The 19,332-nt window shown below is 35.8% G+C and overlaps 1 protein-coding gene across 1 annotated transcript in view; it reads right to left on the bottom strand.

Moving 5' to 3' along the window:
* Positions 1-19,332, bottom strand: part of LOC143240634 (fibrillin-1-like) — a 209,582-nt gene that overhangs the window by 2,524 nt on the left and 187,726 nt on the right. Inside the window, 5 exon segments of the mRNA XM_076483387.1 lie at positions 103-308; positions 9,513-9,852; positions 14,750-14,873; positions 14,986-15,105; positions 16,396-16,524. Of these exon segments, the coding sequence (XP_076339502.1) occupies positions 103-308; positions 9,513-9,852; positions 14,750-14,873; positions 14,986-15,105; positions 16,396-16,524 (919 nt within the window).

Raw genomic sequence — 19,332 nt, forward strand, 5'->3', positions numbered from 1 at the left:
GAAACTGTAAACCAGTTTCAACAAATCCAATGGAGCTTACAGTCCTTCCTTATATTTAAATAAAATCTAAAAGAAGCCAGCAGTAAAATATAACTGGACTACCTGGTAACTAGTTGAAATAAGCCATCAGTGTTACTGTTGTTTGATATCTCATACTTTTCGTTGTCTTTCAAAAAAGTGATAATGGGATGGATTTGAAGAAGACGGAGCTTAGGACGAGTGGCAGACACTGGAAGTTTGACAACTATTGGTTGGTCCATTCCTTGCATTATATTAGGAATATTTTGTCGAGTCTTTCCCCACTGCTCCTGTAAGATTAGAAAATAAAGACATTGATTTGAAAAAGGAAATATTTAAAGAAAACAATTAGCATTATATTAGAAATATTTTGTCGAGTCTTTCCCCACTGCTCCTGTAAGATTAGAAAATAAAGACATTGATTTGAAAAAGGAAATATTTAAAGAAAACAATTAGCTTTTGTGTCTTGTAAATAAATTTATATTCTATTCTTTCTTTAGAAGTAGTTTTTTAACAGTACTGTTTATAATGTTTAATATATCAATACCTGTATCATATTATAACATTTAATTTTTTAAACATAAACATTGTTTTCCACTGTCAGTTTAATGTCTGATTTAGAACTAACCTAAATCTCTTAAGCTAGCTGAACCTTGTATGATATTACTGGAATTATGATTGAAAACATTCATAACAGTGAGGGTGGCCAACCAATCATTCAATATATTCCACTAACAACATTTTTTAAAAATATTGCATATCCTTAGTTGAAAAGTGTATAAAATTAGATGCTTCATATAATAAGTGAACCATTATCAGTTTAAAAAGTGTATTAGTGTAATACTCGTAAATAGTGTATCATGATAGAAAATGGGCATTACTGGAATTTGTTGGACCGACATAAGTACTGATATATATTAGATCAAGTATATCACAATAGTAATACTAAGGTGTTTACCTTATCACTTACTTTATTAACTTTTATATTATATGAACATTCTAGACTGCACGTGGCGGCTTGTGTGAACATTCTAGACCGCTTGTAGTGGTTTGTATGAACATTCTAGACCACACGTAGCGGTTTGTATGAACATTCTAGACCACACGTAGCGGTTTGTATGAACATTCTAGACCACACGTAGCGGTTTGTGTGAACATTCTAGACCACACGTAGTGGCTTGTATGAACATTCTAGACCACACGTAGTGGCCTGTATGAACATTCAAGTCCATACGTAGTGGCTTGTATGAACATTCAAGTCCATACGTAGTGGTTTGTATGAACATTTTAGGCCATACCTAGTAGTTTGTATTAACATTCTAGACCAAAGATAGTGGTCTTTTACTTAGCTCTGCTACACAGGCATACAATGATTTTTGTATTTCTAACTATACAGTAAAGGCACTGTTCTTTGTACATATTATTTTGACTGTGTTTGTAAGTTTGTATACAGACTGTTGTCTTGAGGTTACAATCTTCTTTATATTTGAATGGGAATAACTAGTCATGTACATAGTGTTAGTCACTTCAGGTAAGCCTAACATTCTGGAGTCCACTAAGAAACACAAGATTTGGTCAGTATATCACTGACAGAATATCTCAGATCTAGTCATACATACACTGCTTTATACTAGCATTTTTATATTACATCCAATTACATTATTCCATTTTCAGAAACAAAGAACTACTCCATAATAAATATTTTGTTGTAATCTTCTGTTATTTCATAAACCTATCTTATCACTCTCAGGACAAATCAGTTTCACTTGAGGTTGATTGGTTGGTGTGGTGTTTTATGGCACAAAACAGCTTGCCTGTCTGGCACCAAACATCCGGTAAAAAGGTAAAATTAAAGTAAATTTAGTAAAATTCATAAAATGAAATTAAGGTAAAACAAAAGAAAGTTTTAAAAAAACATAACATTAAAACCATTGTTTACATCCAGTCTACAGAAGTAAGAAACAAACTACAGCAATACAAGTTGTAAAGGACTTTCTTTAGCATAACTGTAATTATCATAAGTAGCCAGGAAGACCATCAGGTAAGTTCAAAAACCACTGCCAATCATCTGAAGTGAAGTTGGTCTTTCCAGTCCTGGTTCCGAGTTATTTGATGTTATGGCTATTTTAAGAAAGTAAAGTAATAAAAGTTTTAAAAGACTTGTAGCAAAATTTTAATAATAACTCACCATGATGACTAACAGGTAGTTCAAACAGCAGTGTTAGTCACCTGAAGTTGGCCTTTCCAGTCCTGGTTTCAAGTTATTTGACGTTACTGCTATATTCTAATTTCAAATTGAACTAGATGAATTATGAATCTTAAAAGGGACTCGCATTAAAAACAGTCTAATGTATAAATTAAAAAAACTTAAATGGCATTAAAAAGATTTATGGTCTTTAAAAAAACTAAAAACATTTCTAAGGTGGACAGTGTCACCATCACCAATAACACTGTCTAACGTGATGGATAAACCTTGGGACAGAACATGTCTAAAGTGTTCAGCAAATAGTACACAGTATTTCCAATCAGGAGTGTCTGCTTTTCTCAGATGACTTAAAGATAGGTCACATTTGGGGACTGTAAAAAAGCCATGGTAGGATGGGTTGACCAGTGGATACAGCAATGTTATTCAAGGACAGACCCAATTCATCCAACTGCGCCTGGATACGAAGGCCAAAAGGAGCAATGGCAGATCATCTGTTCTGAAAAAGTATGGCCCACTGAGGAAGGAAATGACAACCCCAGGTGGGATGCTTTGGTAAGAAACAAAGTTTTGAAGCATATAGTAAAGACAGTTGCAAACAGTGGAGGTGCAAAGAAGGTTCATGAGACTCTGTGTATAAGCTCTGAACTGGGGAAGTGCAGAAAGCCCCAGTGTAGAGTTGAAGTTCTTGATGATGAATGGGGTCAATCATCTTTAAGGCCAATGGTCTGGCAGAACCATAGACCAGTGATTCATAGTAAAGTTTCAATCGAATAACAGCACGATACATCTTTAGCACAGAACATCTGTCTGCTCCCCAAATGGTGGAAGAGAGGACACGGAGGATGTTCAGTGCTCTTGTATATTTGACCCATAGCTGCTTGATGTGTGATATAAAGTTCAGCTTATGGTAAAAGATAAGCCCCAAGAACTTTGTCTCATGGATCATAGGCAGCACAACTTCACCAATATGGAGTTCAGGATCAGGATGAATAGCCTATTGGCAGCAAAAGTGCATGCAAACGGTTTTAGAGAGAGAGAGAAGTTAAAGCCATTTTCTGTGGTCCACTTCAGTAAACAATTGAGGGCAGCCTGTAGCTGCCACTCAATATGCTTCATGTTCGATGACTGACATGAAATGTGAAAGTCGTCAACAGAGAGCCCATTTGCAACAGTGAGAGGGAGTTGTTCAGTGATGGCATTAGTCTTTATACTGAAAAGTGTGACACTCAGAACACAGCCCTGAGGGACTCCAAGTTCCTGTAGAAGAGAACAGGAAAGTGTTGAACCCACACAAACTTGGAATCTCAAGTCCATTAAAAACTTCTTAATAAAAATGGACAAATGGCTACTTAACCCATACATATGAAGGTCTCACAACATGCCATACCTCCATGTTGTATCATAAGCCTTCTCACTGTCAAAGAATATTGATACAAGATGTCGTTTGAGAAAGGCTTCTCTGATTGACGTTTCAAGTTGAACCAGGTGGTCCAAGATAGAGTGCTGTTGTCAGAACCTACACTAAGTGGGCTAGAAAAGGTTGTTTGATTGGAGGAACCAAACAAGATGAACATTAACCATCCTCTCTATGGTCTTACAGAGACAGCTCGTCAAAGCAATTGGATAGTAGTTTGAAGGAATCTTGGGATCCTTCCAAGGCTTAGAGAAAGGTAAGACAATAACCTGGCACCAGGCATCAGGAAAAACATTCTCCTGCCAGATCAGGTTAAAAACAATCAGAAGAATAGCAAGAGAAGCAGTAGACAGATGGCACAGTATGTCATAGTACATCATCAGGTCTGACCAATGTACTGCCAGACCGAAGACGAGCCAGTTTGAGTTCCACCAGTGTAAATGAATGATTAAAATCATAGAGACAATCAGCTCGAAAAGGAAAGAGGTGATCACTCTGCCCAAGTCTTGATGTTTGTAAGAAGGTGGAGGAAGAAGCAGAAGTGCTAAATACCCGGCTAAGCTTCCATCTAAAGTATCGGTGATGCTCCGAGTATCAGCGACTTCCTGGCCATCAGGGAGCAAAATCGAGAGGGGGACAAAATTATATTGCCCACTGACCTTTCGAATCTTGTCCCATATGACTCTGGAACTGGTGGTAGAAGATATGCTGATTGTGAACTTAATCCAAGTTTCCTTCTGGCTTTGATGTCTTACCCACTAAGCATGGGCCTGCTCCCATGCAATGCAGTGTGAGAGTGTGGGATGCCTACGAAAAGTATCCCAGGCCCATTTTTGAGTCTTCTGTGCCATGTGGCAGACATGATTTCAGGATATTGTGGAAAACATGTCCAGGTTTTAGGAATACATTGAGCAGCTGCTTGTATAATACAGTCAGTTACTGCTGCTACAGAGTCGTCTATTGATTGATTGCTTAAAAACGATGACAGGATCGAGTTCTGTGAGAGCAGTGATAGTGGGCCAGTTTGCTTGATTCAGCTTCCACCAAGGCATGTGGGTCAGGTGGCATCAACCACGGCCAATCTCTCTCAAAATTATAAGGAAATGATCACTGCCTAGTGGATTATTGTTAACCATCCATGAAAAATGAAAGAATAATAAAGGGGAGCAAACCGAGAGATCAATAGTAGGAAAAGACTGACTAGGTGCACGAAAATAAATAGAAGAACCAGTATTGAAAAGAGAAAGATTGTGATCAGAGAGCATATGCTCTACAGAGCGACCCCTCCTATCAATATTAGCACTTCCCTAGAGGGTATGATGTCCATTAAGTCTTCCAGGATGAAAAAGGGAGACGACAACTGTTGAATGAGAGCATCAAGGTCTGATTGATCATATGTCTCTCCATGCAACAGGTAGAGAGAACAAACAGTGATGTATGACCCAAAGAAACACGGATAGCTTCAGTCTCCAGGGTGTGTAGAGTGGCAAAGACAGGGTGGGCACATGTTGATCAACTAACAGTGCTACCCCTCCATGCACTCATCCATCACACAGTCTGTCATTTCTGTACAAAGAAAACCACTTAAATGTGACTGTATTGGCAGGTTTCAGGAATGATTTCCTGTAAGGAAAGACAAACAGGATGGTAGAAAGCAATCAGTGTTTTGATGTCATTCAGATTAGAACATAAATCTTGACAGTTCCAATGTATCAAGGTGACCATTTTTATTTACATATAGTCGAATTGGGAGGAGAACCCTTCTGCTTACGACCATGACTTTTTTCCTCACTGTCCTTATTCTCAAGAGAAGTCTATCAACTTCCATGCATCTTACCTTGGGTTGATTGTGCACACCTCTGCTGTTAGAAGGGGATTCCAGTGACTGAGAACACGAACAAATGAACGTTTTGCATCTTGGGGTGGGAGAAAAAGATGTATCAGAAAAAATGCCTACACCCAGAACCAAAGGAAGTGGATCTTGTTGGAATGGATATGAGACAGAGATGTGAACCAAAGGAAGTGGATCTTGTTGGAATGGATATAAGAGACAGAGATGTGAACCAAAGGAAGTGGATCTTGTTGGAATGGATATAAGAGACAGAGATGTGAACCAAAGGAAGTGGATCTTGTTGGAATGGATATAAGACAGAGATGTGAACCAAAGGAAGTGGATCTTGTTGGAATGGATATAAGAGACAGAGATGTGAACCAAAGGAAGTGGATCTTGTTGGAATGGATATAAGACAGAGATGTGAACCAAAGGAAGTGGATCTTGTTGGAATGGATATAAGACAGAGATGTGAACCAAAGGAAGTGGATCTTGTTGGAATGGATATAAGAGACAGAGATGTGAACCAAAGGTAGTGGATCTTGTTGGAATGGATATAAGACAGAGATGTGAACCAAAGGAAGTGGATCTTGTTGGAATGGATATAAAGACAGAGATGTGAACCAAAGGAAGTGGATCTTGTTGGAATGGATATAAGACAGAGATGTGAACCAAAGGAAGTGGATCTTGTTGGAATGGATATAAGAGACAGAGATGTGAACCAAAGGAAGTGGATCTTGTTGGAATGGATATAAAGACAGAGATGTGAACCAAAGGAAGTGGATCTTGTTGGAATGGATATAAGAGACAGAGATGTGAACCAAAGGAAGTGGATCTTGTTGGAATGGATATAAGAGAGAGATGTGAACCAAAGGAAGTGGATCTTGTTGGAATGGATATAAGAGAGATATGTGAACCAAAGGAAGTGGATCTTGTTGGAATGGATATAAGAGACAGAGATGTGAACCAAAGGAAGTGGATCTTGTTGGAATGGATATAAGAGACAGAGATGTGAACCAAAGGAAGTGGATCTTGTTGGAATGGATATAAGAGACAGAGATGTGAACCAAAGGAAGTGGATCTTGTTGGAATGGATATAAGAGACAGAGATGTGAACCAAAGGAAGTGGATCTTGTTGGAATGGATATAAGACAGAGATGTGAACCAAAGGAAGTGGATCTTGTTGGAATGGATATAAGACAGAGATGTGAACCAAAGGAAGTGGATCTTGTTGGAATGGATATAAGAGACAGAGATGTGAACCAAAGGAAGTGGATCTTGTTGGAATGGATATAAGACAGAGATGTGAACCAAAGGAAGTGGATCTTGTTGGAATGGATATAAGACAGAGATGAACCAAAGGAAGTGGATCTTGTTGGAATGGATATAAAGACAGAGATGTGAACCAAAGGAAGTGGATCTTGTTGGAATGGATATAAGACAGAGATGTGAACCAAAGGAAGTGGATCTTGTTGGAATGGATATAAGACAGAGATGTGAACCAAAGGAAGTGGATCTTGTTGGAATGGATATAAGACAGAGATGTGAACCAAAGGAAGTGGATCTTGTTGGAATGGATATAAGACAGAGATGTGAACCAAAGGAAGTGGATCTTGTTGGAATGGATATAAGACAGAGATGTGAACCAAAGGAAGTGGATCTTGTTGGAATGGATATAAGAGACAGAGATGTGAACCAAAGGAAGTGGATCTTGTTGGAATGGATATAAGAGACAGAGATGTGAACCAAAGGAAGTGGATCTTGTTGGAATGGATATAAGAGAGAGATGTGAACCAAAGGAAGTGGATCTTGTTGGAATGGATATAAGAGAGAGATGTGAACCAAAGGAAGTGGATCTTGTTGGAATGGATATAAGAGAGATATGTGAACCAAAGGAAGTGGATCTTGTTGGAATGGATATAAGAGACAGAGATGTGAACCAAAGGAAGTGGATCTTGTTGGAATGGATATAAGAGACAGAGATGTGAACCAAAGGAAGTGGATCTTGTTGGAATGGATATAAGAGACAGAGATGTGAACCAAAGGAAGTGGATCTTGTTGGAATGGATATAAGAGACAGAGATGTGAACCAAAGGAAGTGGATCTTGTTGGAATGGATATAAGACAGAGATGTGAACCAAAGGAAGTGGATCTTGTTGGAATGGATATAAGAGAGAGATGTGAACCAAAGGAAGTGGATCTTGTTGGAATGGATATAAGAGACAGAGATGTGAACCAAAGGAAGTGGATCTTGTTGGAATGGATATAAGACAGAGATGTGAACCAAAGGAAGTGGATCTTGTTGGAATGGATATAAGAGACAGAGATGTGAACCAAAGGAAGTAAATCTTGTTGGAATGGATATAAGACAGAGATGGGTGTTGAAGTTGATTCAACTTTTGTAACCATGGAGGTTAAAAGACTTTTCATTTGTTTTGAGAACGATTCTTTTGGAGGTACAGAGAGATCTGTCTGCACTCCCAGTGTAGTTGTGGAATGAAGTGCAGCAGCATACATCCGAGATGAAGTGGTGGACGGCAACTTTCAAGCCTCAGGATAAGTACTGTTATGAATCCTTTTCAAATGCTGCACCTCTTTTTCTTCCAAACATTTAGGGCAAGAACAAAAGTAGGATGGGTGAGAGCCATTGTAATTAATGCAATAAGGATCAATTTCACACTCTTAAGCATGATGGTCCTTGCTATTGCAACAAGCAAAGTCAAGGAACCACGACATGATGTCTTTGAGTGACCAAACTGCTGACACTGGAAACATTAGAGAGGGTTTGGAATGTATGGCTGTATTCTGTAATTAAGATAACCCGCCTTGATGGTGGCAGGTGGACGTGGTGATGTAAATGTCAGAATGAGGATATTAGTCAGCATAGTAATTCCATCTTTGTAAGTGGAGATGCACCTCATTGCAGAAACTCTGAGTGGAGAAACCAGCAAGAATCTCTGACTCAAGGATGTTCTTCAAATCTCTCTCAACAACAACTCCTTGTGATGAATTCAAAGTAGTATGAGGGGTAACCTCAATAAGTATATCCCTAATTGCCTTTGAATGCAAGAGGAGTTCACTGTGTTGAGATGTGGATGTTTCCAACAATATGTCACCAGATCAAAGCTTTTTTACTGACTTTGAAGAGCCAGCAAGTCCCTCTTGTCCCTTCTGAATGACAATGGGAGACATCTAAAGGTTTGTCTGAAAGAGAATGCAGTACAACAAAATGAGGTACAACAAGTGTTGAAGATTGCTGCTCAGAATCTTCAAAACATGGTCATTTACCTATAGACTGTTTTTTCATTGTGAGTTTTTTATTTGAAAGATCCATAATAAAAGAAGGAATATTTGGTGCCCACTAAACCCACCCACCATGGAGCCCTACAAGGGAAAGCACTACAATGCCAAACAAGGACACTGCAGCAACACCAGGGTTTCTTAAGCACTATACCCAAACACCAGCATCAGATATAATATCCACAGTACCTGTTGAGAACATTCACCACTGGTACTTGGTTGACCCTAGCCCAAGTGGACCAGCCGACTGACCCAAGGGGGGCCACCTCAAAGCCAACCATCTACAGGAATTCAAGGCCAAAGTAGGGTGTTACGGTTAAACCACCAGGATCCTCTCCTCCCCTTCACAGGTAACCATACGTGGCAAACACGTGGGTGGATGTTTAGTTCCCAGAGGAGGTAAACTAAAAGAACAAAACCTTCCCTGGGAGGTCCCCTCACCATGTACAGGAATTTCACCGAGGGAATTTTACTTGAGAACATCATACAAGTTTCATGCTGTCCCCAAATACACACATAAAGTGGCAAATATTATTGAAAAAAAAAAAAAAACTTAATATTTTTTTCTTTCCAGCCACTTAATGTTGACTAAGTTGTCAATTTCTGCTCAATATTATATGGTTATAAATGAAATATTTGACAGAACATTTTTAATGCACACAAAATGTGATTTAATAATTTTGTAAAAATAACCTGTCTAGAAACAAACAGTTAATGATTTAAACAAACTCAATGACAAATACCATTTCTAATGTCAATCTCTTCAAAAATTTCCATTTTCTCCGTGTCAAATCTCTTTTGCTTCTTCTCCCACTAGAACCACAAGCATAGCAACCTTCTGTGGAGATGATCTTGTCTGAGGGAGGAACGTAACGACTAATTTCAGGAATTTGCTGCTGATAGGGATACTGTAAAAGTCTGTTATCTCCATAATCACCAGTGCCCGAAAGAAGTTGTCCACCACTACTTGGTAGAGCTTTTCCACCATTAATAGGAAGTAGGCCATTAACATACGATTCTCTCCCATTGGCAAAAGGAAGTTTTGTGCCAAAGGACTGAAATGTTGATGTGGACACGCAGTGTCTGCAACATAAAGTAAACATACTTGCTGACATATTACTTGTCAAACTTAAAAGTATTGCAATTTCAAAATGGTAGTATTAAGAGTAGTATCAGTCACCATTAGACTGATAATAAGATAAAACTGGTAACTGAATATATTATTAGGTGAAAGCAGAAGTTTCATTTCAGCAAAAAACTTTGTTGATATACAGAAAACTAAACAATGGGTTAACTGTACTGTGTCCTGCAGGTATCTAACTAAATCAGATTTATAATTTAACAAGCCCTTAGCCATATTGCTGAAAATGAAGACTTACTTAGGATTAGTAGATGTTAATACATTCATTAACACCTTCAATAAAATAGAAGAACTGAGAGGGGTGGGGTGTACTTCACAGTGGAACATATATCTACAGAATGGATATATTAATATAAATACTAGTTATTTCTGAACCTTGACAAGTTACACTGGAAAATATATATTTCTGTTTGGGTACTTTTTTTTTTTTAACATATGTACTATAACCAATATAATAACAAAATTTTATAAACCACTTAACATGCACTATCAGGTATTGTTGTAGTAAATAATCTAAATGGTAATCTGTATCAGTACTACTCACTGTGTGAGTTTGGTTCTATTGATATTCTGTATTTCCCAGCATTGAAGACAGCTATTTTTTCCCCAAAATAAGTCTCAACGTTTTACCCTGCATCTTCCAGGCTGAAGGTTATGTTGCTCAAAGGCCTAAACTTAAGACTAGAGGAAACGTTTCGATGCTAGACAACAATTCAAGACCCTCTATATCACCCAAAATGAAATGTACAAGGTACTCAGTATTAAATAACAAATAAATAAACAAGAACAAGTCACTGTACATGTGGTGCTGTAATACCTGCACTCTTTTTAACTCCTCAGTCTTAGAATAATGTTATTACTAGAAACAATACAGATATTCTAGTGGTAATATAAGGTATACTCTTTGAAAGATAGATAATGAGAAGCATATAGCTCACAAAAATGAGAAGTAGACATGAGGATTTATGTACTGTAAGTCACTAAACAATCCCTGAAACATCTAGGATTTATGTACTGTAAGTCACTAAACAATCCCTGAAACATCTAGGATTTATGTACTGTAAGTCACTAAACAATCCCTGAAACATCTAGGATTTATGTACTGTAAGTCACTAAACAATCCCTGAAACATCTAGGATTTATGTAATGTAAGTCACTAAACAATCCCTGAAACATCTAGGATTTATGTAATGTAAGTCACTAAACAATCCCTGAAACATCTTGGATTTATGTACTGTAAGTCACTAAACAATCCCTGAAACATCTTGGATTTATGTACTGTAAGTCACTAAACAATCCCTGAAACATCTAGGATTTATGTACTGTAAGTCACTAAACAATCCCTGAAACATCTAGGATTTATGTAATGTAAGTCACTAAACAATCCCTGAAACATCTAGGATTTATGTACTGTAAGTCACTAAACAATCCCTGAAACATCTAGGATTTATGAACTGTAAGTCACTAAACAATCCCCGAAACATCTAGGATTTATGAACTGTAAGTCACTAAACAATCCCCGAAACATCTAGGATTTATGTACTGTAAGTCACTAAACAATCCCCGAAACATCTAGGATTTATGTACTGTAAGTCACTAAACAATCCCCGAAACATCTAGGATTTATGTACTGTAAGTCACTAAACAATCCCCGAAACATCTAGGATTTATGTACTGTAAGTCACTAAACAATCCCCGAAACATCTAGGATTTATGTACTGTAAGTCACTAAACAATCCCCGAAACATCTAGGATTTATGTACTGTAAGTCACTAAACAATCCCCGAAACATCTAGGATTTATGTACTGTAAGTCACTAAACAATCCCCGAAACATCTAGGATTTATGTACTGTAAGTCACTAAACAATCCCTCAAACATCTAGGATTTATGTACTGTAAGTCACTAAACAATCCCCAAACATCTAGGATTTATGTACTGTAAGTCACTAAACAATCCCGAAACATCTAGGATTTATGTACTGTAAGTCACTAAACAATCCCTGAAACATCTAGGATTTATGTACTGTAAGTCACTAAACAATCCCCGAAACATCTAGGATTTATGTACTGTAAGTCACTAAACAATCCTCAAACATCTAGGATTTATGTACTGTAAGTCACTAAACAATCCCCGAAACATCTAGGATTTATGTACTGTAAGTCACTAAACAATCCCCGAAACATCTAGGATTTATGTACTGTAAGTCACTAAACAATCCCTCAAACATCTAGGATTTATGTACTGTAAGTCACTAAACAATCCCGAAACATCTAGGATTTATGTACTGTAAGTCACTAAACAATCCCTGAAACATCTAGGATTTATGTACTGTAAGTCACTAAACAATCCCGAAACATCTAGGATTTATGTACTGTAAGTCACTAAACAATCCCGAAACATCTAGGATTTATGTACTGTAAGTCACTAAACAATCCCGAAACATCTAGGATTTATGTACTGTAAGTCACTAAACAATCCCCGAAACATCTAGGATTTATGTACTGTAAGTCACTAAACAATCCCCGAAACATCTAGGATTTATGTACTGTAAGTCACTAAACAATCCCTGAAACATCTAGGATTTATGTACTGTAAGTCACTAAACAATCCCTGAAACATCTAGGATTTATGTACTGTAAGTCACTAAACAATCCCCAAACATCTAGGATTTATGTACTGTAAGTCACTAAACAATCCCTGAAACATCTAGGATTTATGTACTGTAAGTCACTAAACAATCCCCGAAACATCTAGGATTTATGTACTGTAAGTCACTAAACAATCCCCGAAACATCTAGGATTTATGTACTGTAAGTCACTAAACAATCCCTGAAACATCTAGGATTTATGTACTGTAAGTCACTAAACAATCCCTGAAACATCTAGGATTTATGTACTGTAAGTCACTAAACAATCCCTGAAACATCTAGGATTTATGTACTGTAAGTCACTAAACAATCCCTGAAACATCTAGGATTTATGTACTGTAAGTCACTAAACAATCCCTGAAACATCTAGGATTTATGTACTGTAAGTCACTAAACAATCCCTGAAACATCTAGGATTTATGTACTGTAAGTCACTAAACAATCCCTGAAACATCTAGGATTTATGTACTGTAAGTCACTAAACAATCCCTGAAACATCTAGGATTTATGTACTGTAAGTCACTAAACAATCCCTGAAACATCTAGGATTTATGTACTGTAAGTCACTAAACAATCCCTGAAACATCTAGGATTTATGTACTGTAAGTCACTAAACAATCCCTGAAACATCTTGGATTTATGTACTGTAAGTCACTAAACAATCCCTGAAACATCTAGGATTTATGTACTGTAAGTCACTAAACAATCCCTGAAACATCTAGGATTTATGTACTGTAAGTCACTAAACAATCCCTGAAACATCTAGGATTTATGTACTGTAAGTCACTAAACAATCCCTGAAACATCTAGGATTTATGTACTGTAAGTCACTAAACAATCCCTGAAACATCTAGGATTTATGTACTGTAAGTCACTAAACAATCCCTGAAACATCTTGGATTTATGTACTGTAAGTCACTAAACAATCCCTGAAACATCTTGGTAAGACTGGTGGAAGTGCTGCCACCTTATTCTGAAGTTTACCTTTTTTCAAAATTTAATTTAAAAAATGGGGATGCATCTTCGATGCTGAGAAATATAGCAAGTAGCAATGGACGTGAAATATAATTAGTAGCAATGGACGTGAAATATAGTAAGTAGCAATGGACGTGAAATATAGTAAGTAGCAATGGACGTGAAATATAGTTAGTAGCAATGGACGTGAAATATAGTTAGTAGCAATGGACGTGAAACATAGTTAAGTAGCAATGGGCGTGAAATATAGCAAAGCAGCAATGGATCCGTGAAACATAGTTAGTAAATGGACGTGAAATATAGTAAGTAGCAATGGACGTGAAATATAGTAAGTAGCAATGGACGTGAAATATAGTTAGTAGCAATGGACGTGAAATATAGTTAGTAGCAATGGACGTGAAATATAGCAAGTAGCAATGGACGTGAAATATAGTTAGTAGCAATGGACGTGAAACATAGTTAAGTAGCAATGGATGTGAAATATAGCAAGTAGCAATGGACGTGAAATATAGTTAGTAGCAATGGACGTGAAATATAGCAAGTAGCAATGGACGTGAAATATAGTAAGTAACAATGGACGTGAAATATAGTAAGTAGCAATGGATGTGAAATATAGTTAGTAGCAATGGATGTGAAATATAGTTAGTAGCAATGGACGTGAAATATAGTTAGTAGCAATGGACGTGAAATATAGTGAGTAGCAATGGATGTGAAATATAGTAAGTAGCAATGGACGTGAAATACAGCAAGTAGCAATGGACGTGAAATACAGCAAGTAGCAATGGATGTGAAATATAGTAAGTAGCAATGGATGTGGTTAGGATACCATGTCAAATTCTTCAATAGTGACTTCAAAAATCATTAATGAAAATAGACAATTTAAGATACATATGATTAAATTTTTCTGTCTAAATGAACTTTACATTTATAATCAAACAGCACGTGTGTATTAATACAAACTTTACCTTTGGTATATCCAAAGTTAAAAAGCCATAAATGTTAGAAGTTTTAAAAATAATGTTAAAACAAAGCTTACATATGTTACTGAAAACATTGTGATTACTCATACCACAAAGAAGATATTTAAAATTCATATTACAAAAAAATAAGCAAACTTATTTTGTGAAAGATAAAATGGTTTCTTTGTTCCCTCTATTTATATATTTTACACAAAACTATGACTAAAGTTGACCAAGACTACAACAAACACTTACCCTTGTCCAATTCTTTGATATCCATCTGGACAGAGACATATATAGTCATTTGCTCCATTAGGAATGCATCCATCAGTACAGGAACTGCCATGACAGGGAGTACCACCACCAAGTCTGCTACCTTCTATAATACCATAAAAAAACAAAGCAATGTATTAAGTGATTTGCTATTTAGTACTGAGAATAATTTGTGAAACATTAAGAACAGTTCAGGGTTTAATCTTTGTTTTACTCACCTATACACTGGTTCCAGTAATAATGCAGGATGAACCCTGGGGGACATGCACATCGGTAAGTGCCTTCAAGGTTTTCGCATCCATACTGGCAGCGTCCATCATGCAGACATTCATCTGAGTCTGTTCACAAAATAAGTCTTTTCAAAGACAGGCTAATATCATACTGTATTCATTAGTAATAAAAATATTGATATTGATCTGGTAAAATAAGACATGAAATTGATCAAAAACCCTCAAGTACCACCAGTACTCTTTACAAATATTATATAGAATAGCAGACTCAAAACCACAATGAAGTGAAGTGTGGTATAGCAGGTCCTGAAAAATTACTCAAATGGTTCACATTAAAGAGTATTTGTTATTTTACTTAGCCTTCTGTAAATATACGGCACCTGGTGAACAATCAAGAATGAATGCTCCAATAAACAACACTTTCTGGCCTCACTGGCAAACTCGTTAAGATAATTATCCAATCAGAGAAAGTTAAATTCGCATACCAGTGGACAACCAAGAAGGAATGCTCCAATAAGCACTTCCTTGCCTAAATGACAAACTCTTTAGGTAATTACCTAATGAGAGAAAGTAAAGTTAAATGGTTCTGAACCTGAATGGTAAATGTTTTTGAGAACCATCTAGTGAAAGAAAGAACAACTAATTACTCTTTAAACTTGTATAATAACATTCTAGATAATGAATTAATGCAATAAATACTGAAATGTTCAAAAATCATTTGAAGTTCATATTACAATAAGAAACTTTTTATTTGTGAGATAAAACAGTTTGTAACCTTTATTTTTGTTTTTTTTCACAGAAACATGTCTAAAGCATGTGTTATTGTGAAATATACATTGTTTTCAGCGTAACTAATAAGTAATATTATACTTTGTTCTTGCTCATTACAGAAATTGACATGTATCAGTTTAATTTATAATACTTTTATTTGTAAATCAGTAGCATATGTCTGAAAGAGTTTATGTTTAGAGTCTTGTATGAAAAACAATTAATTACACTGTGAGTAGCTCTCTACAAATAAACAACAAATATTACAAACCTATATTCAATAGTCTGATAAAAAACATATTCACATTATTGAATGCATGTTACAAACACACAAATAACATAATAAAGCTTTAAATTATTAGTTTTGGAAAAAAAAGAGAAAATCACACAAGCACAACATATTTTCAGTAACCTAATAAGTCATTAATTGTTTTTACCTAAAGCTATTATATATTGTTACTTACCAAGTAAACTAATAAATAATAAACTAAGTAGTGGATTTATATATTTGTGTGAAACAAGCAGCCCACTACTTAGTAGTAACCTTTGACAAACATCAAAGTGTCCAAATACAGGTTGGTATATATAGCAGGGAAAGTGAAAAAAATGATGGATAAAATAAATACTTACCAATACACATTGTTCCTGATGGATCAGTAATATAGCCACGTGGGCAGATGCACTTGAAACTTCCTGGAATGTTTCGACAGGTACCGAGAGGAGAGCACAAATGAGGCTGTTCCACACATTCATTAACATCTGGATAACACCACAAAAAAACCAAAATTCACACATTCATTAACATCTGGGTAACACCATAAAACAAACCAAAATTTACACATTCATTAACACCTGGATAACACCACAAAACAAACCAAGATTCACACATTCATTAACACCTGGATAACACCACAAAACAAACCAAGATTCACACATTCATTAACACCTGGATAACACCACAAAACAAACCAAAATTCACACATTCATTAACACCTGGATAACACCACAAAACAAACCAAAATTCACACATACATTAACACCTGGATAACACCACAAAACAAACCAAAATTCACACATACATTAACACACATTAATTAATAACTAGATAACACCATAAAACAAACCTAGATCCACATACTAATTAATAACCAGATAACACCATAAAACAAACCTAGTTTCACACATTAATTAATAACCAGATAACACCTTATTAAAATAACATCTTTTATTTTATAAAATATTAATATTAGATTCTTGACAAGTAATTTCAACCATTTTATTTTCACTACAATGTTCTGTATCTTTTTTTTTTTATTCTATCCTAATATTAAATTTACTCACAAGACTGAGGGCAAGTTACCTTTTCTCAATGTCATGGTTAGTATCTTTTATCTTTTGTTTTGTATCCCATCCTAATACTAAATTTATTCACAAGACTGAGGACAAGTTACATTTTCTCAATGTCATGGATAGTAGGGTTAATAATGCTTATAAAATGAGGGTATGTAGAAAAGAAACACATGTCAATCTTTACTTGAATTGGCCATCAACTCATTACAGATCTTAATAAATAGGGATTATGGTTGGTTGATATAGTGTTTTATGGCACAAAGTAGCTAGGCTATCTGCACCAAATGCCCGGTAAAAAGGTAAAAACAAACTAAATGTAGTAAAATTCATAAAAGGAAATGAAGGTGAAACAAAACATCATTGAAAAACAGAAAAATCATAAAACCAATGTTGACACCTAGTCTAAAATGTTAAGAGAGAAAGCAGAGTAAGAGAAGTTGTAAAGGACTTTCTCTAGCATAATAGTAATGATCATAACCCACCAGGAAGACTAACAGGTAAGTAAAAGAACCACCATCAGTCACCTGAAGTTGGCCTTTCCAGTCCTGGTTCTGGGTTGTGGGTCATAACAGCCATTATCAAAAGGTAAAGTAATAAAAGTTTTAAAAGACATGTAGCAAAATTGTAATAATAATTAGCCAAATGTCCAGTAAAAGTAAAGTAAATGTAGTAAAATTCATAAAAGGAAACAAAGGTAAAAACAAAACAGCAATTAAAAACATAAAATGGCATAAAACCAATGTTGACATCCAGTCTACAAAGTTGTAAAAGACTTCCTGTAGCATAATGGTAATGATCATAACTAACCAGGAAGACTAACAGGTAAGTACAAGAACCACCACCAGTTACCTGAAGTTGGTCTTTCCAGTCCTGGTTATTTGTCATTATGGCCAGTATCAAAAGGTAAAGTAATAAAAGCGTTAAAATACATGCAGCAAAATTGTAATAACAACTCGCCAGGGCGACTAACGGATAGTTCAAACAGCAGCGTTAGTCACCTGAAGTTGGCCTTTCCAGTCCTGGTGTCAAGTTATTTAATGTTATGGCCATTTCTCAATTTCAAATTGAACTAGAGATATTGAGACTCTTAAAAGGGAACCACAATTAAAAAGGTGTAATGAATAAATATCAAACACTTAAATGACATTAAAAAAGATTAATGGCCATTAAAATAGGGATTATGAAAACATTATTGACTATAAAAAAAACTAATTAAAAGAAGAGTTAGATAAGGAAGTATGTTCTTTTTTATATGGAAAATGCACTGGTGAAAAGGAATGATTATCCTAATAGTGTGTTTAGAAAATAACCCTGATAGCTTATGAGAAAAAAAACAACAACAGATAATTTAGTTTAATTTGTACTTCTTTAACAGTCCACTTTATCAATGTTCATCCCTACTCTGCCAAAATCACCATAATTATGTTAGTCTGAGCCAATTTAGTGGTACAATTTTTACATTTTATGTAACTTGGTTTTCGTAGTTCTGGCTTTCTTGTTCCAATAGTTTTTGTAGCATTACATTCCGTTTCTATGTATTTTTTGCACACAAAGATGTGCATGTAGATAAGTATCAATACCCAGGTGAAAACCCTCAGGGTCCTTATAGTATGGAGGCAAAATTTCAGGTTTCTAGGTTCTTTCTTCTTGGAGCTATGGTGGTCACACATAAACAGAGATGCAAGTGTGTGTCTGTCTGTGATTTCTATTTGTAAAATAAGAAATTATTTCTTTTCTATATGGTGTTTTGCTAGCTTGCTTAATTACAATGATATGCATGTTTATCTGAATGTTTGGAGGTATGATGGTCACATATTTTCAATGTAGGTTTTTGCATGCTTACCTCATAGTAAGATGCACAAATGCATACACATGAATAAGTAATAATACACAGGTGCACACACTCAAGGTTTATTTAGTACATTTGCAAACTTTCAGGTTTCTTGGTTCTTTCATCTTGGAGTTATGGTAATCACACACACATCCTTTTTATTATTATAGATATACTAGTATCTTCTCTGATACAAGAAAAGAATCATTGGAACCTCAGACCAAAACGTTTTGTGAAAGAATCAGAGTGGTAAATTTCATCATTCTTTCTATACTCTTGTCTGGAAAAGTAACTCATTTACTTATATGAAAGTACATTGAAATAGTGAAATTTTGATTCACTACACATACACATGTGTAGCAGTATATGCAGCTCTATTTGGGTAA

The sequence above is a fragment of the Tachypleus tridentatus genome, chromosome 13 (assembly GCF_004210375.1).
Source record: "Tachypleus tridentatus isolate NWPU-2018 chromosome 13, ASM421037v1, whole genome shotgun sequence".
NCBI lineage: Eukaryota > Metazoa > Arthropoda > Merostomata > Xiphosura > Limulidae > Tachypleus > Tachypleus tridentatus.